Source organism: Balaenoptera physalus (genome assembly GCF_965194825.1).
Source record: "Balaenoptera physalus genome assembly, chromosome: 4".
NCBI lineage: Eukaryota > Metazoa > Chordata > Mammalia > Artiodactyla > Balaenopteridae > Balaenoptera > Balaenoptera physalus.
Window position 1 is genome coordinate 86,310,927 of NC_138891.1, and position 23,308 is coordinate 86,334,234.

Genomic DNA, 23,308 nt, shown 5'->3' on the forward strand with positions numbered 1-23,308 from the left:
AGCATGACTGAAATGTGATATAACTTCAAGGCTATTCTATGATGGTTAGCTATTTTTCATCTCCAATGAAAGGGATAAGCCTTAGATGACAGGGAATGAAAAAGAGGTAGGATAAAATCATGGAGTTTTAAAAAATTTGGTTCAGGAAAAACCATGAAAACTTCTAATATAGAGATATTCAGAAAGAACGCAGAGCTCCATTTCCCTAAGACTGGAGGAGCAAAGGGTAATTCTATGTCAACATTGGTCACCACTTAGCCCTCCTTGTACTTCAATAAGAATAGCAAGACCCTACTTCAGGAAAACCATATGATGAACTGCAAACCCCGCCCCCCTTGTAGTTCACAGGGGTCAAAAAAGTCTAAAAATTGGTTTCTTTTTGCAGAGGAATCCCGTCCAAGTGAAAACTCTATTACTATGGCCTTTTAGAAACTCATTGAAAAAGGCTGATCCATGACCCTCGCCAAGCTTATTTGAATTCATGTGTGTTAAGGCCTAAGATTCAGCAGGCCATTAACCTTATCGACGATGGTGCCTTAATATTGAGGAGACATTTGAACTTAGCCACACAAATATATCTTGTCCCCGCCAAAACCGTGGGTAATTAGCCAAATTCATTTCCCCTGCCTTCACTAATCAAGGTCATTTTAAGGCTTGCCTGTTCTCCAAGAAGCACGTGGCCCAAACAAGAAACTGTTCGCCTGAGTTGCTTTCCTGGAATTTGGAGCAGGCTGCATCTAGCTCAGCTGAGCTGGTTGAAACCTGGTGGGACCACTGACCTTCCAACTGGGCATGCGCGAGTGTCCACCCGTGACCTTTGGAACGTAGCCTAGTTACGCCTGCGCAGCACGGCGATGAGCGCACCTTTTCACAATCACCTTTCCCCACCTCCCCGGCTTCTCACGCTCCCCGTGCCTCAGAGCAGTCGGCTTCTTCGTTCCTCGTCCCATAAATAGCCCCGCCTCTTGCCTTCGGGGAGGTGGATTTGAGATTTGTTCTCCCGTTTTCTCCCTTGGCTGCCTTGCGGATAAGCCCTGTCTTTGCCGCGGACGTCAGTGTCTCCCCGTTTTGGTTGCTGTGCTTCAGGTAAAATGAACCCGGTTCCCTAACACCACCAAACAGCATTTAAAAACAAAGCAAAGCAATGACTGTAAACTGGGCAAAATTATGGTAAACATAATTTTGGGTTTTACGTTGCTTCAGGCAGAGGCCAGTTGTATCTTTACTCATAATGCTTTTCCTTAGTTTCACCAGGGGACGTTAGAATCATTTCAAAACTAGAGCGACCCTCTCAGGCTTCCTGTGGGACCTGTTTTGTCACCCGCAGGCTGAAGTCCCTCTTCATCCAGGCTGAACATCCAGGCTTTCCCTACGGAACATTTGGTGATAAGGGTCTGGGGAAACGTTCGCACCTGGCATCCCCAGGACTGTGGTAGCTATAGATGCTGGAGAGAGGAGAAAGTCTAGGTTTTCTTTGAGATTCCCAGAGTAGAACTGGCAGTAATGAGGTGTGACTTTATACACAGCCAGACTTTCCACTTGGCCCCAGCTTTGGCAGCAATTTTTCATCTGCGTTGGAGTATTAAGGGCCAAAGACAATGAAATGCAGCAATTAAAGGGCAAGGGGGGCGGCTGGGACTGGGAGGTGTGATAATTCTGGGCAGTTTCTCTGAAGGTGAAGAGGCCTCCCAGCCCCTTCAGGGCCTCCTGGAACTGAGGACAGGAAACAGCATAGCTGGTTTCACTGAGGGGCCCCCTTGGGCGAGAGGTGCCAGCCCAGCAGGGAGACCTGCTCTGGCCCTGCCATCCTGCAGGATTCGAGAGGTGCAGGTGAGGACCTTCTGTCTGTGGGCACCGCTCCAGGTGCTCTACACAGCTCCACCCTTGTCACCTTCATGTAGCGTCATGTAGATGTGGCAATGAAGATCAGAGAGTTCCAGCAATTTGCACAAGGTCACACAGCAAGCAGGTGAACATATGTGGACTAAAGTCTGACTCAAGAATGTTTCTCGGATTCAACTGTTCCTTCTATGAAGAATGTTTATCTTTGTTTTTCCCTTTTTCCCAAGTTTTAGACAGAGAGACTGTCTCCCAGGAGGAGAAACATTGGGGTATTATTTGTTTCCCTGACACATGCATTTTGCGACCCCATAGGACATTCTCGTGGCTGCTTGGGGCTACAAAAGAAGAAGCTGCCACTCTCTTTACCCCAGGAGCTGACTCGGTGATCTCCTTCAACCATGGAAAGTCCCTTCCCCAGATAGACTCTGGTTTTCCACTGGCTTCTCCTGCTGCTAAAATAAAACCGGGCTAATCCCTCAGCCATCCAATGTTAACAGGTGGGGCTGCCTCCCCAGCATTTTTCAGAGGTGTGAAGAGGCCTTTTTTATGTGCGGTTTTGCCCCTCTGGCTGCCACACCTCTGTCCTCCAAGGGAACTGCTCTTATTACCCTGGGCCTCTCTGCCAAGAGCCTCTTCTGGCTGGCTGGCTCCCGTTACCCTCCTGCTGGACTCGGCTTTCAGAGTTGCCTTCCCTTCTCTTGTAAAGAGAGAAGTCCATGAGGACAGACAGAAGTCACACAGGCCTGTACTACATGTGGATGAGGGACCACTGTGAGTAACTGGCTGCCCCCTCCACCCCGAGTTCCTATCAACCCCACAGACGCAGCTGAACGATTTCTTGTGGCCTCCGGCCATGCACAAATCAGCACTGTAGAAAAAGCTAGCAACAGGAACATTTAGAATTGATATTTATAAGAGCAGGCTTAGTCCTGCTGCAGAGAACAAAACTGACCACAATGTGTGAGTTTGTAGCACAAGACAGACTTTGTCAGAAAACGGTCAAGAATACAGCAGCACAATCTATCCATTTCTATGGGGCCCCTTCCCCATTTCCACGGACATATTTCCCAGACAAGCTACCGAACAGGTAACGTGTCCTACAGTTTATTCACTTCAGGCCACAGGGCTGCTTGAACAGACTTTGTCGTTCGCATTCTGCACCAGCCCACACCCCCGCTTTTTTTTGGATTTGAAAACTTTTAGTGCATTAAAAGTAAAAGAATTAGGTCAAATCAGCCAAGTTAAACAGGTTCGAAATTTGTTTTAAATGTTAGGTTAATACAACCATTTAATAGGTGGCCTTCGTATGGCCTATGGAAGCCAACAATTATTAAGGAATAAAGAATAACAGAAGACCAATTATGAATTTGGGGGCATTTTAGAAAAAAAAATCATAATGTTTCATTGAAAGCATCTTTGTGTTCTTAAAATCAGGGAAAGTTTGCCATTCAAACTTCCAAAATGTGTTTTTGAACATTATTTTAGAGAAAGAATTATATATATATATTTTAAAAAGAATGAAGGATCCTTCTAATGAAGGATCAAGAAAGCAGAGGTGAGAAGGTGACTTCAATTTCGCAGGCAAATATATCTGTGTGCACATTTGCATGTAAATTTTCTGATGACGTCATATCGCAGGTAATACAGGAGTTTGGTCAAAATGGGACTTCCTGGGGGCAGAGCTGCTGGACAGTGAGAGAGTGAAGTGGGACACTGAGCATTTCAACACCATCCTGGGGAGTGAATGTGAATCAGGTGTGTCAGAGAGACAACCGCCCCTGCCCCCAAACCGGCTGAGCTCTTTGCAACTGGAGAGGAGGAGTGAGCTGCCTTCACCCTGAGAGTGGCCTCCAGAGAAGCTCAGGAGAAAGTCTAGAGCCCCTGATCTGCGTAAAGCAGCAGAGGAGGGGCTTGGCCGGTTGTACAGGAGCCCGAGAGCAGTGCCCCTGCTTAGAACACTTATTTCTTCCCCAAGGGTGATGCAGGCACAGAATGGAGCTGTTTAACTTGGAGACCGAATTGCCTTCGCTGAATCTGCTCTAGGAGCCCAAGTCCTTAATGTGAGGCCTGAGGGCTTGATGCTGATGTCACCAGGCTCCTAGTGCTGTTGGTCATTCCTCTTGCTCCGCCTGCTGCTGGAAGAGTTTTCCCATTTCCCCTTCCACCTTGGAGCTGGTCTGTGGAGAAGTGGCCTTCCCAAGAAGGTAGAGCCTGAGTCAGGGGGTCCACACACAGCGGTGAGATGAAGACACCAAGGAACAGGGAAGCACCCACACCTTGGTCTCAGGGACAGTTACCTGCCAGGAGCGGGTGACACAGCCTGATGCAGAGTCCTCCTAATGCGGTCAGGAACCTGGGGGAAGCGTACAGCATTCCTTTGGTGGCGGTGACGAGCTGGTGCTACAAAACATCTATCCCAGTTGGGTAGGGCCTTGGGGCCACCCCTCTACCAGACTCCAAGGAATCACATCATTTCAGGACTTCGGAGAAGTGGGCTGGTGTTTTGGGATGTCTAGAGCAGCAGATGTTACAGAGGTGCGTAGGGGCCCACCCTGGAGTTTCTGGGCAGGGAGGCAGCTGGAGGGCAGAGGGCAGCATGGTTCCCCCATGGCTGGCGAATCTCAGGTGAGGGTGGGAGTGGTCCCAAGGTCAACTTCGATGCAGCTTTTGTCCATGTCTAACTCAGAGTAGTGACAGAAGGGGATGGTGGGTGTCTTTCGACTCTGAAGGGCTTGACTCTGTCCACAGTTGCCGCTTCCCTTCTGCTTCCCTTCTTGCAGGTTTGGGTCCCCCCGTAGCTCCTCTCCTCCCTGCGGGAATGTGTACAGAGCCAACCCAACAGAAGGTGAGTGGAGCATTTGGCAGTGGTTACTTTGCTGCAGTCCCTGTATTTTTCATGAAACAGCACCAAGATTGGTTGCTCCCTCTCCCCGCTCTCCATGCTGGAGGCTTAAAAGACAGGGATCTGGTCTCTCCGAACCACATCCAGGTCATCATCCAGGGTTAACAAAACCTGAAATGAGAGAGGCAGAGAAATGAGAGGAACCCACAGTTGCAGTAAGTCCCTATTTTCTCTCAAAGACTCACAAGTGCCCTTACTTGTTTTCATGTCTTCTGCAGCTTTCTGCAACGCCGTGCTCTTAACAGGCACTTGTCATAATTACATAGTTCATTTATTAATTCAAATATTTATCAAGGGTCTGTTAAGTGCTATTCCAGGTGCTAGAGATATGGCTTAGAACAAAAGAGACAAAAATCCCTACCCTGGTGGGGCTTACATTTGAGAGAGGGCTTCAGACATGAAGCAAATGCATGAGCAAAGTCTAGTATGTTAGCTAGTAATATGTACTAAGGATAAATATGAAACTGTGGTGGGAATATAGGAAGTATGGGATGGGGTGAGGTAAAAAATTTTTTTGGTTAAAATTTTATTTTTCTAAATTTTGTATTTTTATTTTATATTGGAGTATAGTTGATTAACAATGTGTTAGTTTCAGGTATACAGCAAAGTGATTCAGTTGTATATGTATAAAATTTTGTTTTTCATTGGGTGGCCAGGGACATCATTACCACTTAGGAGGGGACATTTGGGTCGGGACCTAAACGGAATGAAATCTTGTTTAGGTCATATAAGAATTGTACCCTAATCCTCCATTTTTAGTTCCCTCTACCATCACTCTCTCCACATGGAACCCTTAGCTCCACTTTTGTTGTCTCTGTCTCTCTAGAGAAGGTGACTATCAAAGATAAAAGCCTTCAGGAATGATGTTTATGCAGACTGGTTAAACTTCCCAAAGTGGCCACGAGGGGGTAGCCCTGCTCCACTCTTGAGGTTACATGGACAAGACTAAAGTAAGTGGGCAGCGTGAACCCAGGAGGCCTAATATTGGGCTGGCCAAAAGGTTTGTTCAGTTTTTTCCCTAAGATGGCTCTAGTAGCACTTAGTTGTCTTTAACTTCATTTGAAACAGTTTTGTTAGATTGTATGTGACAGCTGTCATATCAGCGTGCATTTAAAAAAAGACCTATCAAAATTGGTGAATTTTTGTGTAGCCATTTTAATATTGAAGATGGAAGAAAAAAAGCAACATTTTCGGCATATTATGCTTTATTATTTCAAGAAAGGTAAAAACAACTGAAACGCAAAAAAAAAAAAAGATTTGTGCAGTGTATGGAGAAGGTGCTGTGACTGATCGAACATGTCAAAAGTGGTTTGTGAAGTTTTGTGCTGGAGATTTCTCGCTGGACGATGCTCCACAGTCGGGTAGACCAATTGAAGTTGATAGCGATCAAATTGAGACATTAATTGAGAACAATCAACGTTATACCACACGGGAGAGAGCCGACATACTCAAAATACCTAAATCAAGCGTTGAAAATCATTTGCACCAGCTTGGTTATATGAATCACTTTGATGTTTGGGTTTCACATTAAGTTAAGTGAAAAAAACCTTCTTGACTGTATTTCCACATGTGATCCTCTACTTAAACATAATGAAGACCTTCTGGTTTTGGGCTTCCCTGGTGGTGCGGTGGTTAAGAATCTGCCTACTAATGCAGGGGACACGGGTTCAATCCCTGGACTGGGAAGATCCCACATGCCACAGAGCAACTAAGCCTGTGCACCACAACTACTGAGCCTGCGCTCTAGAACCCACGTGCTACAACTACTGAAGCCCGTGCACCTAGAGCCCGTGCTCCGCAACAAGAGAAGCCACTGCAAAGAGAAGCCCGCGCACTGCAACAAAGAGTAGCCCCCGCTCGCCGCAGCTAGAGAAAGCCCGCGCACAGCAGCGAAGACCCAACACGGCCAAAGATAAAAACAAACATAAAAAGTTCCGTTTTTAAAACAAACTGTGATGGGCAGTGAAAAGTGGATACTGTACAACGATGTGGAATGGAAGAGATCGTGGGGCAAGCGAAATGAACCACCACCAACCACACCAAAAGCTGGTCTTCTTCCAAAGAAGGTGATGCTGTGTATATGGTGGGATTGGAAGGGAGCCCTCTATTATGAGCTCATTCCAGAAAACCAAACGATTAATTCCAACAAGTACTGCTCCCAATTAGACCAACTGAAAGCAGCACTCGACGAAAAGCATCCAGAATTAGTCAATAGAAAACGCATTATTTTCCATCAGGATAACGCAAGACTGCATGTTTCTTTGATGACCAGGCAAAAACTGTTACAGCTTGGCTGGGAAGTTCTGATTCATCAGCCGTATTCACCAGACATTGCACCTTTGGATTGCCATTTATTTTGGTCTTTACAAAATTCTCTTAATGAAAAAAAAATTCAATTCCCTGCAAGACTCTAAAAGGCACCTGGAACAGTTCTTTGCTCAAAAAGATAAAAAGTTTTGGGAAGATGGAATTATGAAGTTGCCTGAAAAGTGGCAGAAGGTAGTGGAACAAAAGGGTGAATATGTTGTTCAATAAAGTTCTTGGTGAAAATGAAAAATGTCCTTTATTTTTACATAAAAACTGAAGGCACTTTTTGGCCAACCCAATATTATTTGTTAAATGACCTGATGTACAGGCACCATGGGCTTTTATTTTGGAAAAGTCAAAATTAAGATGGAAGTATGCTGGGAGTTCTCATCCTGGGTTGTTATAATATGCATGGCTTCTGGAAAGGTGTTTGGGCAAAAAATGGAGGGACTACAGGAGAGATTTGGAAGAGACTGGTTAGAAGGCAAAAAGAGGCCTGGCTGCTATCCTGAGCCACTCCCCAAGAACTTGTGAAATGTTTGTAAGACATGCAGTGAGACTGGAAGAGGGGGAGGAATGTGAGTATAGCACAAGAAGGAATAACCTAGTGTGGCTGAGATTGTAGCCAATGCCAAAAGTGGTTCCCGGGGGATTTGGGCATGTGAGTTCTAATCAACAATTCAGTCCAAACATTGCACAACTGAAGGAAAATTATTTTATCACTCTGTGTCTTAAAGTATTGAAGAGTAAAAGGAGAATGAAAATAAAGATCTAACCGAAGGATACAGTGTAAAAAAAGAAATGATATTCTGTACATTGAATTATGAAGACTTGGAAAGGGAAATTAAAAATACAAAAGGGGATGTAAGAAAGAGGGGAAGAGAAAAAAAGGGGTACAGGATGTAAAGCGAGAAGAAATGAAAAAAGTTTTTATAAACTCACCAAGAATGAGAAAAACAGGGCAGTAGCAGAGAGGAAGTGCCAGATGTCATGGTCATCAAAGAAATCCAGCAGGATACACTCTCGATTCTTCTCTCGGGATTCGGCTGGCGTTCCCTGGAAGAAGGTGAGGCAGGATGTAGTGGGGGCATTCCCACAGTTCAACTCCTTAGAGGGCTGAGTATCCAGACACCTAAAAAGTCGCTACTAGATGCCTGGGTCAAAAAGTTAGCTTCCAAGAAAACATACGTCCACACAAAAACTTGACCACAGTTGTTCACAGCAGCAGCATTCATAAAAGCCAAGAAGCGGAAACAACCCAAATGTCCATAGACTGATGAACGGGTAGATAAAATGAGGTATATCCATACAACGGAATATTCAGCAATAAAAACATGAAGTACTGATACATCTACACATGGGTGGACCTAGGAACCATTATGAAGAGAAGCCAGACTCAAAGACCACATGTTATGTGATTCCATTTATATGAAATGTCCAGAATAGGTAGATCTGTAGAGACAAAAGATAGATTAGTGGTTGCCTAAGGCTAAGGGGTTAGGGAGAAATGGTGATTGACTGCTAACGGATGCAGGTTTATTTCCTGGGGTGATAAAAATGTTCTAAAGTTGCCTGTGGTGATTATGGTGATAGAGAGCTAAGACTTCTTCCCTGTTCTGTGCCTCAGATACATCACCAGTTTCCTAGGCCTCAGCTTTCCTATCTGTGAAATGGATTTATAAACACCTGCACCTGTGTATTTGTTTATGGATGGTGACTATGGTAAGTGGAGAAGATACACTAAGCAAGGTTTCTGTACATATTAAACATCCACTGGGAACAGGATCATAATCATAATATGACACATAATGAAGATCACGTTTGCAGTGTCGGTAGAGCTTCGTGTTTAAGAGGTGCCACCCTGATAATGATGACATGCCATTTATTGAGCAGTCATGTGTGGATATTTAAAACCATCCCCTTTAGAGAAAGCATTCATGTTAGAGAATATAAAAAAGATAAGCAGCAACACGCACATGAAGAGAGGGAGGTAGGAAGGTCAGAAAGGCAAGATGGAGAGAGAACGTCGTCCTGGAAAAGAAAACTGTCCTCTTACCTCCCAGCTGCTGAGATTCTGGAAGAAAAAATACAGGGCGGCGGCCCACACCACAGCGGTGGCGACGATGCAGAAGAGCGGGATCAGGAGGATCTTCTCGGAGCTGCGAAGCTGTGGGTGAGAAGCGATGCTGCCAGGCTGCACGCATCACCCGAGGAGGGCCCGCAGTGCCCGGCTCCCAGCCGCCGCTCTTACCTTCATGATGATGTAAAAGGCCAGGTAGAGCAGCAGGTTACAGATGAAGATGCCCAGCATGTAGGAGGCAAAGTCCCTGGGTCGATAGATCAGTCCAAAGAGGGCACTGAACACACAGAGGAATTATTTTGTAGCTATGAAGGTGGATTTGTAACATTTTTGGCTTTTTCACTCCCACACCCCCATTTCTGGTGGGAGGGGAATTTAAAAATGTTGAACATATTATAAGTAACTTTCAATTCATTACATCTTCTTCAGAACATTCGTTTTTAATGATTGTAAGGTTCCTATCAGTGGATGTACCATAAGCAATCCTACCTCTCTAGTTGAAATGAAGAGTTTCTCTTTGTCCTTCAGTTGTTCACTATTATTAAAAACTGCAACAATAAATACCTTCAGACATATTGTGCTTTTTTTTTCTTTTTGCATTTAAGATGATTAGAATAGATTACCAGACATAGAATTATCTCAATAATTGGCTTGACACACATTACCAAATTTTTGCTAGCTGTCTACATTAATACTGAAGTTTATTTTGGTTGGCGATTGGGCTTAATTTTGCTCCAAATTTCTATTCCGTTCTAACAAAAGTCTTTATTATATAGCCGTTTCTTATCTCCTGGTTTTGAAACCTTGTTTTTAATACAGACACACCATGCACATATATATATAGTTGGATTTCTGGCCTCTTCATCCTGATTCACTAATTTATAATTTCTAGTTTTGGAGCAGTGGCTCATCGCGTTATTGGTTAGGCTAGCTTGCACTATCCAATGTGGTAACCACATGTGGCTATTTAAATAAAAATTAATAAAAATTAAATAAAATTGAAAATTCATTTCCTCAGTCACACCACATTTCAAGTGCTCAGTAACCACAAGTGGCTAATAAACACATCATTCCAGAAAGTTCTATTGAATAATGCTGGGCTGTCACTATACACCTCTGCCCCTTCTTTCTCCTGTTAACCTTTCGCAGAGACGTTTGACAATTTTGTCTAAATAGGTAAATAATTTCAGAATAAAATCCTATTAATTTCATTCCATTTCTAATTCTAAATTCACACATTAACTTGAGAATTGATATCTTTACAATAGTTAATCTTCTCACCCAGGGCATGCCATCTTTCTTCATTTAGCTAAGTTTTCCTCTATGTCTCCTAATAAGGTAATTAAATTTTCTGCAGAAAGATTCCACACATCTCTCAAAGTTTATTCCTAAGTATTTCAAGTGTAAAGCTGTTATTAATGGACTGTTTTTGTTCATTTTTTAAAAATTTATTTTTTTATTGAAGTATAGTTGATTTACAATGTTGTGTTAATTTCTGCTGTACAGCAAAGTGACTCAGTTATACACATATATACATTCTTTTTAATATTCTTGTCCATTATGATTTGTCCAAGGGTATTGAATATAGTTCCCTGTGCTATACAGTAAGACCTTGTTGTTTATCCATTCTATATGTAATAGTTTGCATCTACTAACCCCAAACTCCCAGTCCATCCCTCCCCCACCCCCCCTACACTTGGCAACCACAAGTCAGTTCTCTATGTCTGTGAGTCTGTTTCTGTTTCATGAATAGGTCCATTTGTGCCATATTTTAGATTCCACATATAAGTGATATCATATGATATTTGTCTTCCTCTTTCTGACTTCACTTAGTATGATAATCTCTAGTTGCACCCATATATTGCTGCAAATGGCATTATTTCATTTTTTATGGCTGAGTAGTATTCCACTGTATATATGTACCACATCTTCTTTATTCATTCATCTGTCAGTAAACATTTAGATTGTTTCCATGTCTTGGCTATTGTGAGTAGTGCTTCTATGAACATAGGGGTGCATGTATCTTTTTGAATTATAGTCTTCTCTGGATATATGCCCAGGAGTGGGATTGCTGGATCATATGGTAATTCTATTTTTAGTTTTCTGAGGAACCTCCACACTGTTTTCCATAGTGGCTGCACCAACTTACATTCCCACCAACAGTGTAGGAGGGTTCACTTTTCTCCACACCCTCTCTAGCATTAGTTATTTGTAGACTTTTAAATTATGGCCATTCTGACCATTGTGAGGTAGTTTTGATTCTCATTTCTCTAATAGTTAGTGATGCTGAGCATCTTTTCATGTGCCTATTGGCCATCAGTATGTCTTCTTTGGAGAAAAGTCTATTTAGGTCTTCTGCCCATTTTTTGATTGGGTTGTCTTTTTGTTATTGAGTTGTATGAGCTGTTTATATATTTTGGAAATTAAGCCCTTTTGGGTCGCATTGTTTGCAAATATTTTCTCCCATTCCATAGGTTGTCTTTTTGTTTATGGTTTCCTTTGCTGTACAAAAGCTTGTAAGTTTGATTAGGTCCCATTTGTTTATTTTTGTTTTTATTTCTATTGCCTTGGGAGACTGACCTAAGAAACTTTGGTATGATATATATCAGAGAATGTTTTGCCTATAATCTTTTCTAGGAGTTTTATGGTGTCATATCTTATGTTTAAGTCTTTAAGCCATTTTGAGTTTATGTTTGTGTATGGTGTGAGGGTGTGTTCTAACTTCACTGATTTACATTACACTGATTTAACTACACTGATTTATTTACATTTACATGTCCAGCTTTTCCAACACCACTTACTGAAGAGACTGTCTTTTTCCCATTGTATATTTTTGCCTCCTTTGTCAAAGATTGATTGACCGTAGGTGTGTGGGTTTATTTCTGGGCTCTCTATTCTGTTCCATTGATTCATATGTCTGTTTTTGTGCCAGTACCCCACTTTTTTGATTACTGTAACTTTGTAGTATTGTCTGAAGTCTGGGAGAGTTATGCCTCCTGCTTTGTTCTTTTTCCTCTGGATTGCTTTGGCAGTTCTGGGTATTTTATGGTTCCATATGAATTTTAGGATTATTTGTTCTAGTTCTGTGAAAAATGTCATGGGTAATTTGATAGGGATCACATTAAATCTGTAGATTGCTTTGGGTAGTATGGCCATTTTAACAACATTAATTCTTCCAATCCAAGAGCATGGGATATCTTTCCATTGATTGTTAAGTCTGATTGCAGACTTGGGTTTGATTTTAGTTCTACTAGAGGCAGGGACAAGCTAGGTGATTCTGACCCTGCAGACACTATCATCGGTTGTTCAGTATCGTATCTCCTATCAGCGCCCTCCATCCTGTCTTACAGAGTCGCCAGGACTGTGGGGTCTTCCCTAAAAGGGTGGCCGAGAGAGCATCGCAGGTGACCACGGCCAAGAATCACCCATCCTGACGTGTCCCTGAGTAAAGGACAGTCCTTCACAGGTATGGACCTTCCCCAAGGTAAACCCTCGGGCAACAATATTGTGGGAAGTTTCTTCCAGAAGCATGTGGCCCCCAAATAAGATTCAAATTCTCATGACTTGATTCTGGCTTTCCCTGATGGTGTGCTTCTTTCTTCGTATCTGGTATATTAAAGGGAGGAGGAGTAGGGAGTCACCTTTCTATCAAAGGTCACTGACCCAGAGGAGCACATCAGCTAAGAACCACTAATAAAAGCAGCTAAACATACTTATTTTTTGAGGGATCAATAAAATATCTCACTCATTCACATCTTTAAGTTAAGAATAAGTTGCAAAAAATAGATACATAAAATACAGCTAGCATAAATGTACTTCTGTTGCACTGTTCTACTTTGAGGTCATTTGAGGAAACAAGACCAAGGTGATAATGAGGGAAAAGAAAAGGAAGAAAAATGATATAGGCAGAGTAGGAAGATTGAGACCTGGATGGAAAGAAAGAAATGAGAAAGAGACACACACACACACACACACCTAGTAAGAGAAATGCCTACTGGGTAGCCTTTATGGAAAGTTCTAAAAAGAGTTTAAAACTGTTGCATTTTTGCAGCTGCTGGCATAATTAATCTCTCTTTATATATATGTGTGTATGTGTGTATATGCATATATATCTAATCTAATTTATCCACCTAGATATAGCAAATTTGATGTTTGTCTTGTTGAACAAGTGAGCTCAAGACATCAGTGTGTGGAACTCATTGCTTTAAGGGAGGCAACTATTGGTATACAAGAGCTTCCTAGTGCATTCTCTGCAGGAGGAAAAATAGCTTTCTTTCAAGTCACTAGAACAAGCACAGTCCTATGCTCTCCTTAATTTAAGACTTCTTTATAAAAATGTCAGCCAAGGAAAGCTAAACCACGGTGTTACAGAGAAATTAATAAAGAGAAAAACGTGTTTTCCTAAGACTACTTACAAGGACCAGTTAACCAGATTCCCCATGATGAGCAATACCATTCTGTCCTGGAAAGGAGGAAAGAAAACATCAAATGAGGGGCCGCACATACTGTTTTTTAAAAAACTTACCATAGGGGAAGCATCAATTATGGGAAAACAATTGCCTTGGTGAAAACAATTTTTCTATAGTTTTAAGAGAGCTGTGCCTATGACTGGAAAGTCCTCTACGAGGACTAAATGGCAAAGCCTCTGACTGCAAACAGACGTGACCTCGTCCCTGTAAAAGAAAGCCTGGCGAATAAAGCAGAAGTCTTGCTGTTTCCCCCCAGTTTTTAAAGGAGCTGGGCACCTGGGCCCACCTCTTGGTGGGAAGGCTGGTGGTATGTGATGATTACTCAATAGTTAAAAGAATTCTGCCACCAGTGTTCTGTAACCAAGGACTCTTTCCGTGGGTTGTGTTAACTGGTGGGCTCTAAGGCAGCTCTTGGGATGCACCTGGAATTAGTTTCATTACTCTGGCTCCAAGGAGGTCCTGCAGCTCCCAGGCTCCTGGTTTCTAAACACATGGCCTTAAGATTAAAGTTATTGGTAGGGGAGAAAATAGAGAGGTGATGTCCATCTCAAAGGACAATTACTCTGATAGAGATTTATTCACAATCCATTCCTGCTCCTTTGCCTACTACTTACAACTGTTAGGTGCTATCTAATTATACTTTAATTTGCATGGCCACTCATCTGTTTAAAAGTAGTGATTCTCTTTGTGGGTGATCCATTATATTTGAAGGAAATATCTTCCTTTTAAGAAAACTAATTCACCTACTAGAAAGGCCAAAATCCAAAACACTAACAACACCAGTTGCTCGTGAGGATGTGGAACTCTCATTCATGGCTGGTGGGAACGCAGAATGGTCCAGCCATTTCGGAAGACAGTTTGGCAGTTTCCTAGAAAACTAAACATACTTTTACCGTATGATCCAGCAGTTGTGCTCCTTGGTATTTACCCAAAGGAGCTGAAAACGTGCCTATACAAAAACCTGCCCACAAAATTTTATAGCAGCTTTATTCATAATTGCCAAAACTTGGAAGCAACCAAGATGTCCTTCAACAGGTGAACGGATAAATAAACTGTAGCACATCCAGACAGTGGAATATTAGTCAGGACTAAAAAGAAATGAGCTAGCAAGCCATGAAAAGACATGGAGGAAACATAAGTGCATATTATTTCAGCCAATCTGAAAAGGCCTCATACTATATTATTCCAATGATATGACGTTCTGGAAAAGCTAAGACTAAGGAGACACTAGAAAAGATCAGTGGCTGCCAGGGGTTGGGGGGGAGGGGCAGGGAAAGAATAGGTGGAGCACAGAGGATTTTTAGGGCAGGAAAACTACCTTCTTTGATACTATAATGATGAATATATGTCATCACAAACTTGTCAAGAAAACCATAGAATGTACAACACCAGGAGTGAATTGTAATGTAAAGTATAGACTTTGAGTGATTATGATGTGTTAACATAGGTTCACTGACTAACAAATGCACCTCTCTGGTGAGGGTGTTGATATGGGGAAGCTGTGTCTGTGTGGAGGAGGGGCATATGGGAAATCTCTGTATTTCCTTCTCAATTTTTCGGTGAACCTAAAAAAACTAAAAACTCTTAAAATGCTCTAAAAATAGTCTGTTAAAAAAAAAAGACAGCCTGCATCAATTAATGTAAAAAAACCCAGAAACACTAATTTCCCCTTATGGTTCACAGCTGAGGCATTCTTAGCTCTCCTAATACTCACAGGTCCTAATGGGCTTTTAAGTTCTCCCCTGAGTAAAACCCTCCAGCTTCAATTCCCTGAAGTTTTAGTGCCTATAGCTCCTGCCCAAGCTCTACGGGGCTAAAACATTCCCGTGTTCCTTTATGTAAAAATCCTTCTGATTATAAACTATCAGCAGGAATTTAGTGAATGCCTGTGTGCCAGGCCCAAATGGCATCACTAGTTCTGATCACAGCATGGGGTAAAGGCTGGGGCAGTGGCTCAGAGGAGGTATGTAGCCTTCCCAAGGTCACTGGCCAGCAAGCCAAGGCAGCTGGGAGCAGGGCTGATCCCAGCTCAGTGTAGAAACTACACTGATCCCTCTGCTCAGTACAGAAATGTGTAACATATTGAAAACCATACGGTAGAATTTTTAAAAGTGTATTTCCGCCATCGAGCAATAACTACAATTTTGAAAAAGCATTCGTGCTCATTGTAAAAGTCAAACAATGTATAAAAAGCAAACAAATGTATAACGTGGAAAGTTCCTAATGAAAGTGATTGGAGTGATCATATGTCCCTAGTTTGCTTGGGACAGTCCAGGTGTCATTATTAACAGTGCCCTCTCTTCACTTTCACAAGTGAAATAATCGTACGTCTTTGGATGCTTATTTATAGGGACACCCTATCTCGATCCTCCCTCCTCCAGCACTCATCACTTCAATAGTTTCGTGTGTGTATATACATACATATGTTCTTTATATACTAGCAATTTTTCATGTACAAAAAAGGAACCATCCCAGCGTGTCTTGTAAGAGTGAGAAGAGGAGGCAAGATGCCTCTTCCCTCACTAACTGGACTTCAGCCACGCTAGGCCATCTGGCCCTCTTGGTTTGGGGAGCCTTGTGTGACTACCCCGAGCCCGCCCCTCCTGCTGTCCTCCTGTTGTCTGGGAGAAGGCCAAGGCACGCAGGAACACACACGTACCATATAGAGAGGCCGGCTGCACTGCTGGATGCAGTCCGTGTAGAACACCATAGCGGCCCGTCGGAAAATTCCCAAATCTGCCGATGACACAATCGCATGGTGAGAAGGCTTGGTCAGAGATAATCCAAAACACTCCCCTTTGGCCCCAGCTTTTGCGGCCAGGATGATGTGGTCGTCACCTCATAAAAGCCATGCTTTGTACCTAATAGGTCAGCAATAAATGTTTGCTTTAAAAAACGCCACCCGCAGCTGCCTGGGCTTTCGTGGCAGGTGTGCGCTATCCATGCAGCATCCCGCAGAAAGGCAGGCAAGGTGGACACAGGCACAAGCACTCGCAAACCATTTGGGGGGCTGGCCAACCCTCCTGTGGTCTCCTTCAGCTGAGTTTCCCTCTGTTGATAGTTTACTCTAGTGGTGTTTCCTTTACAGCAGAGATGTATGGGGCCTCTCAAAAGTCACCTTAAAACATCTGCTCTCTCTAGGCCGTGGGAAATCTTAGCTTGTAAAAATTCGAATCTGTGTTTCTCAGTGTGGTTATAAGTCAGTAAGAATTGAACCAGGGGACAGTGGGATCTACTAAGCATGTTCAGAAAGCCTGTACGTGTGATGATTGTTACATGAGCAGGGTCAGGGCCCCAGGTGGGGCTGTCATTCTGTGAGCCATCCACACACAGATGTCACGGGCAAGGCTGGGGTCTTCCCGAAGCGAGCATTTCAGTGAGGGTGGACCCCAGCTCTGCTGTGCTGCTGCTCCTCTTCAAGGCTACCCCTGGGGTCAATTTAAGCAGTGTTCACTAGACTAGATACACTGGGGGTGGTGTGGGGGCATGGGCGTGTCCATGCACCAGCCCAGAAGAGGCGCGTTGCAGGCTGGGTTGGGGTGCATCCGTGCCTCTGAGCCTCTCTCCAAACCCCCTGCCCACCAAATCCTGCCCTATCTGGAAGAAGTGTTCAGAAAGCAGAGTTGGCAGGTCAGCCAGGCAGGTCGCTTTGTTAAGAAAACAATGTAGAAAACCCTGGGGAGAGTGGCTGAACGTTACCTGTGTCAGACACATCTGAATCAGTGGGAAGCAGAGAATTGAGGAGAGAAAAAAAAGATTTGTAAGAAGGTAGCCAAACAGGTAAACTACTGGTCGTTTTATTTTTCTCTCGAAACAGATGACTTTAATTTTGTTTTCTGATTACAAAAGTAATGTTTTCTCGTAAAGAACACAGACTCCTTCTGCCTGTCTCAAACGTTCAGAAGTTCACTATTCTTCAAGGCATGAATCCGACTTTCCTCTCTCCCTGTGAACTTTTGCGCACCACTTGCAACTTATAATCCATCCTCTGCCTGTGGTCCTTTTCGGGAAACAAGAGGCACGATGGTGATCTGGGCAGGTAGCTCTGCAGTTTTCTGTCCTGCTTATGAAATGCTCTGCCTCATTGCTACTGCCTTTCCTCGCGTCCACATTTATTTTCCTGTGTGGCCCGAGGGCCCCAGAGAAAGGAGTCTGTGATTTGAGAAAGCAAAGGCAGCTTATGGAATGGGCAGAGAGCTTGGTGTTGCCTGAGGCACTGTCCACTAACCCGACTTCCTGCCTTTGGACTAAATGTAGATGCCATTGTCACAATGTTTCCCTTTTGACTTTGGTAAATCCGTAACCACTTGGGGGAGACTCCCTAGGTACAGAAATTTTAAATATTGGGTTAAGTTGTGTGAAGGTTACCTTCCCTTTGCCCCTCCAGACTCACCTGCCATGTCTCTCTGTCCTCACCACGCCCGGGGAGGGGGAGTGTAGGGACCACTCAGTGGGTTCCCTCGCTCCCCTTGGATTTGGACAATGAGAAACGCCAGCCGGAGACTGGAGGGACAGAGGAAGGAGAGTGAGCCCAGAGTACTATCTGCCTGGTGCCCTCCCTGTGAGGTTGCCTGTCTGTTAACCAAAGGTCACTGCTCCACGCTCATGGAGGAAGGTGACTTCCTCTCCATGATGCCCTCCTTCCATGTTTTGGTAACCACTTCCTCCATGCCCTTTTGGGCTTGCGGATAGTAAAAGCTTCTCTGCTACTAACCCCGGGTTACTGTGCTACCCCTTTCATTCTTCTCCACCCCACCCCTGTCCTATGAAGAGTCCCTCTGTGAATAAATCTTTTGTCTTTGTATGTGATAGCTTTTTCCTGTTGGGACCCTGACAAACTAGTACATGGTTATAATAGACTACATTAAATTTCTCCTTTTTTAAAAAGGTAAATTAATTCAGTATTGCAAAGTTGCATGGGGCAAAGGTGGTATAAACATATTAAAAGCTCCTCTATGTATTAATGGTCACTACCATTACATATATCTGTATTCAAGTTTATTTTTCCAACTTGCAAAGCCCAGAGAAACAGTGCCTAACTTATTTTCCTTTCGAGAGTTTAGTTTGTATGACTTCATTCACCTTTGAGCGTGGAGGATGGAGCATGAACAGAGTGCTGTACCAAATGTTCTACCCAACCAGCTATTGATGCTTCCACTGGGGGAGTTGGAGGTATACTGGCTATGTTAACACCAAGAGTTAATCTACTGACCACGCCAAAAGGAAAAACTAAACTGCCAAAATGAGAGATTGTTTTATTTGGTCTTCTAGTCTTAAAGCCACTTGTTTATGTAGAATCGCTCTTAGATCTGGGCAACAGGGGTGCCATATTTTAAAGGCCCTCATTCCCCAGTGAGTGAGGAGTCTGCAGGGCAAGGGGACTGCTCCTTCTAGGCCACATTCTGAATTCCTGGACCCAAGAATTCCCTGTCCTGATGGCCTTGAGCCCGCTCTCGGAGCCTGCATAGGTCCTTTCCCTGGTTTGTCTTCCTGAGGGCAGATGGCACCACTAGAGTATGCACTTCTAGGGGCAAGGAATGGCCAATTGGATGTTAGACAAGGGTGTCCATGTGCATACCTGTGAGACCCCTTAAGATGCAGGACAGAGCCAGAGGTGAGAAGAAAAGAGGGGCAGGGGCTGGGGACCAGCTCTCCTGTACAGCTATGTTCTGGAGTACTCTTCCATGCACCTGAGAATTTTAAATTTGAACTTGTACCTTGTAGGTTGTAATGAAGGTATATTTATCAGCTTGTTGGTCTTCCTTCTTTCTTCTTTCCTTTCTTCCACATATTTAATACTTTTTTAGTCTGCTTTATAACTTAAACATTTTTATACATATGGTAAGTTGGCTCTTATTTACAATCTTGCCTTGGGCTCTGCAAATATTAGGGATGGGCCTAGTTTATATATATATATTGGTTTTTCTTGAAATATACAAGTGAATCTTTGAGTTTGACTTCCTGGACTTTAAAATGATGGGTGAAATTTAGATGCTCTAAAATGACTTGCACCTGCTCCAATGTACGCTGACTGACCAAGAGCAGATCAGAAGCTGACTTCCACAGAACACTTGGCATTCTAATGTGATACGTTCATGCCGTCAGAGGGCGTTCAGCAGATGTCCTGCCTCTAAGATTGGCAAGTTGGTCTCCAAAAGTTCCAGCCCCAGAATTTGAAAATGATATAGAATTTATTCTTTTAACCATTTAGGATGGTTAGAGAAATGCTCCTTTTAAGCGCTATGAACTGAAAACCGTTCTCCTCGGTGGAACTCGCGGTGTGATGATCAGACCATTCTACAAACGCACTTCCAAAGTTTGGCGAATTGTAAAGCTTTTGGGACTTGGAGTTGGAAGGATGCCTCAGCTTTGAGCTAGCTTAGTGTCTCAGTTGAAAACAGAACTAGTGATAGTAGATTGTTGCTATCTTATACAGGAGAGGAAGCTCTTGGAGAGAATATATGCTATTAAACACACAGAATTCAGAGCAAACGTTCACGGTGACAAGTAACACCTCCGTTTAGGATAGGCAAGACAGTTCTTTCTCAGGGTGAGTTAATCAGCATGTTTAGTATAGAGTAACAGGTGACTCACCTATCTTGAAACGACCCATGTAGTAGATCTGGGTGCTGAGGGCCAGAGAAGCCAGAATATGGATTGCAGAGAAGATGACCCAGAACAACCACAGGTCATTTTTCCCAAACACCTAGGAGTAAAGATGGAAGTTACCTTCATCTGGGTTTTTTTTTTCTTTCCCAGAGAACTCACTAAAATTGTTTCATCTCTCGTGTATGCATAAGGTGTCAAAAACCTAGCTGTGTGTGAACTTTGGGTTTTCCCCCTTCTCTGATCTCACAGGGATCTTACTGCACCCAGGGCAGGAAAAAGAATGGCTACCTGGCCAAATGAAAAAGAAAGAAATGGAAAAGGGAAGCAATGGGTGAGGCAGCTGAACAGCAGGTGAAGAGGCAGTAGGTCTAAAGCTGGGAGCTAATGCTCTTCAAATAACAGAAGACGACTGACACATGTGCACACACATTTAGAAAGTGGTTTTTGTCCTTTCAAGTCAGTGTGTCTCCCATCAGCCCGTACATCTCTATTCCAGTCTCACCCGAGTCAGGTCCCAGCTTTGTATTAACACTGTCCAGAGGCAGTGTTCCAGGGGCCTGTTACATTATTAAAAATTCTAGCTCAGTAACTAAAATGCTATGAACGGACCAATGATGAGGGTGTGTCATGAGCCAAGGATTATGATTAATGAAACCTGTTCACCTGAGGTCCAAAAAACAAAATACAAAGCCTCCCAAGAGGGCTGCCAGCCGTGGGGAGGGACGCACCACTCCAAGGACGGTGAGCGTGATGACCAGGGCGAAGGAGATGTAAGCAGCGTAGGCACTGGCGTTGATGTCTGGGTGGCGGGTCTGATAGAGCTTCAGCATGCAGAGGCCGGCGATTATGTACATGAAGGAGGTGTCTGAGGAGAAGCCGAGACAATCGAGATCCAGTAGGTGGCAGACAGACCTCTCTTCAGCCTCAGAGAACCCCTCCCTTCAGGCCTTGGAGTATTTGCTGCCCTCAGACTGTGTGGTGACCTGCAACACGCCAGCCTCTCCAGGCACATTCTAGGTAAACCCTGCACACTCCACCTCTCACCCCCCTCCAGGAGGGGCATTCCTAGCTCATAGGAGAGAAGTATCAGATGATGTGATGAATAACTGCCTATCCCCACTCGCAGGGCTATGTGTGTATAAACGTCCTGTCCAACAACAACAAAAGAATCCCTAATGGGAACAGGGCAGTGTGACAATAAAGAGAATCCTACGTGGGTGCAGGAGGTCCTCCTCAGCATACTGAAACATAACCACGTTGATTACTGCTCATATACAAGGCTTTCTAGCCTAGGGATGGAAGACAGCTAGAAATTACATGTGGCTTAGCTGCATGGGGGTTAAGGAAATGCAAATTAAAACAGCAATGCAATGTCCCATGTTACTAAAAAATGTGGCAAAAGTGTAAATGTCTAATAATAACACGTTAGTGATGATAACGGGTGAAGTGGAAACTCTCACTCAGCCAGTGGGAGTAGGAATTAATATTCTGGGGAGAAAGTTGGCTGTTTTTGGTAAAATGGAAGATGCATCAACCAGGACCAAGTGACCCCCAAATTCTACTTCTAGGTATTCCAGGGAACCTCTCTCACATGTGCGCAAAGAGGCATATATGAGGCTAGTCATTGCAGCACTGTCTGTACTAGCAGAATATTGGCAACATCTAAGTGTTGTTCAACAGAGGAATTGATAAATGTGATATATTTTTATTACAGAATGACAGTCTTTAAAAATGAACTGGATATCCTTGATTTAATACCAATAAATCTTGAAAACATTTTGTTGAATGAAAAAAGAAGGATGCTGAACAAAGTGTGATAAATTAATATTAATTTGTTACAAAGGAAGAAAAACTATAAAAACAAACTGGAAGGATAAATATAAAATTAATCACAGTTGTTGCTTCTGAGGAAGGGGAGAGTTGATAAGTTTAGAAAACAGTTCAAAATGGGACCTCAACTTTACACAATGTTTTCTTTCTTAAAGTAGATTTAAGGCAAATATTTAAAGTGTTGGCATTTGTTCCTTCTGAGTGGTGAATGATATTGTTCTCTATAGTTTTCCTCTATTAAAAATTAAAACGTGACAGAGAATTTCCGTGGTGTTCTGAGTTAACAGCCAGAGGCTAGAGCACAAACACAAAATAACTGTCTTTAAAAACCCCATCCTCGAGTGTGGAGGACATTGTTAATTGCCTTCTTCCAGCATCAGCTAGTCCCTTTCTCCATCCTAACAGCATCTCGATACCAACTCAAATATCTCAGCCCCATTTTCTATTCAGAAATGCACACCCTCCCAGACCACTTGCTTTAGGAAAGCTAACCGCACCCCTAGTTCCAGGGAAGGGTCTCATTGGTCTAAAGGTAACCTCACCTCCTTTGCCACCGTGACTGGTGCAGCAATGCTGGCCTGAGCTAACCCTCACACAGAGAAAGATTCTGGAGTAAGCTCAGGGCTGTGTAAGCTGTTGAGGCGTGAGGGGCTGTTATCTGGGGAGTTTGGGGAAAAGAAGTTTCCTGCTCTCAAATGAAGGTTCCTGGAAGCCAGCTCGCTGCTTTCTCTAGACATCATGGTGTGGAGACAGGAAGCCAAGACCTGCTGTAGCTATTTCTGCCACCACGAGGGAAGGCAGCCTGAGGAGATCACCAATGTGCAGACTGGGTGCAACCAAGAGGATTACAGAGAAGCGGAGCCAGAGCCACCAGACAAACCACCCACAAGGCCATTCCACCTCTACGTTCGGCTGGTGCGCTGATGAGTGTACTTATTATTTAATCCTATTCGAATTGGGTTTTCTATTACTTTCAATCCAAAGCAGGCAAACTGCTAAATTAAGCCAAGCTACACTGAGGGAGATTTCTAGATATCTGTTGGTGGATTCTACCTGACCTGATGCCTGACACTTAGCCCATTGCCCACCTGCAAATCTAGCCATGAGATCAGTACTCAGTGTTCACTCTTTTGTAGTCTATAAAAGGTGGTCAGAGAGAACAAAACGGTACAATGTGGGGAAACCATGCCCTGTGGTGAGGTGCCCTCAGATCACTTCACGTAAAATGTCATTTAATTCTTGCAAGCACGACCTTGGCATTTCTGAGAG

The 23,308-nt window shown here is 43.5% G+C and overlaps 2 protein-coding genes across 7 annotated transcripts in view; one reads left to right on the forward strand and one right to left on the reverse strand.

The window, feature by feature from the left end:
- The first annotated feature begins 844 nt into the window (after window positions 1-844).
- Window positions 845-23,308, forward strand: part of SPICE1 (spindle and centriole associated protein 1) — a 178,664-nt gene continuing 156,200 nt past the window's right edge. Inside the window, exons 1-2 of one of the 2 annotated variants that reach the window (XM_082460167.1) lie at window positions 845-1,086; window positions 12,482-12,597. The gene's annotated coding sequence lies outside the window, so the exon portion shown is untranslated. Of the gene's footprint in view, window positions 1,087-10,571; window positions 12,598-23,308 lie in introns of those variants that run through there. The other variant, XM_082460168.1, reaches the window with a different exon arrangement.
- The window catches only part of SIDT1 (SID1 transmembrane family member 1), a 90,788-nt gene continuing 70,213 nt past the window's right edge, over window positions 2,734-23,308 (reverse strand). For 3 of the 5 annotated variants that reach the window (XM_082460174.1, XM_082460177.1, XM_082460178.1), the window contains 9 exons: window positions 20,938-21,074; window positions 20,195-20,306; window positions 17,300-17,314; window positions 16,260-16,336; window positions 13,547-13,593; window positions 9,303-9,408; window positions 9,108-9,218; window positions 7,994-8,107; window positions 2,734-4,855 (listed from right to left, as the gene is read on the reverse strand). In XM_082460174.1, coding sequence (XP_082316300.1) covers window positions 4,793-4,855; window positions 7,994-8,107; window positions 9,108-9,218; window positions 9,303-9,408; window positions 13,547-13,593; window positions 16,260-16,336; window positions 17,300-17,314; window positions 20,195-20,306; window positions 20,938-21,074 — 782 coding nt within the window. In that variant the 3' untranslated portion in view covers window positions 2,734-4,792. Of the gene's footprint in view, window positions 4,856-7,993; window positions 8,504-9,107; window positions 9,219-9,302; window positions 9,409-13,546; window positions 13,594-16,259; window positions 16,337-17,299; window positions 17,315-20,194; window positions 20,307-20,937; window positions 21,075-23,308 lie in introns of those variants that run through there. The other 2 variants (XM_082460175.1, XM_082460176.1) reach the window with 2 other exon arrangements.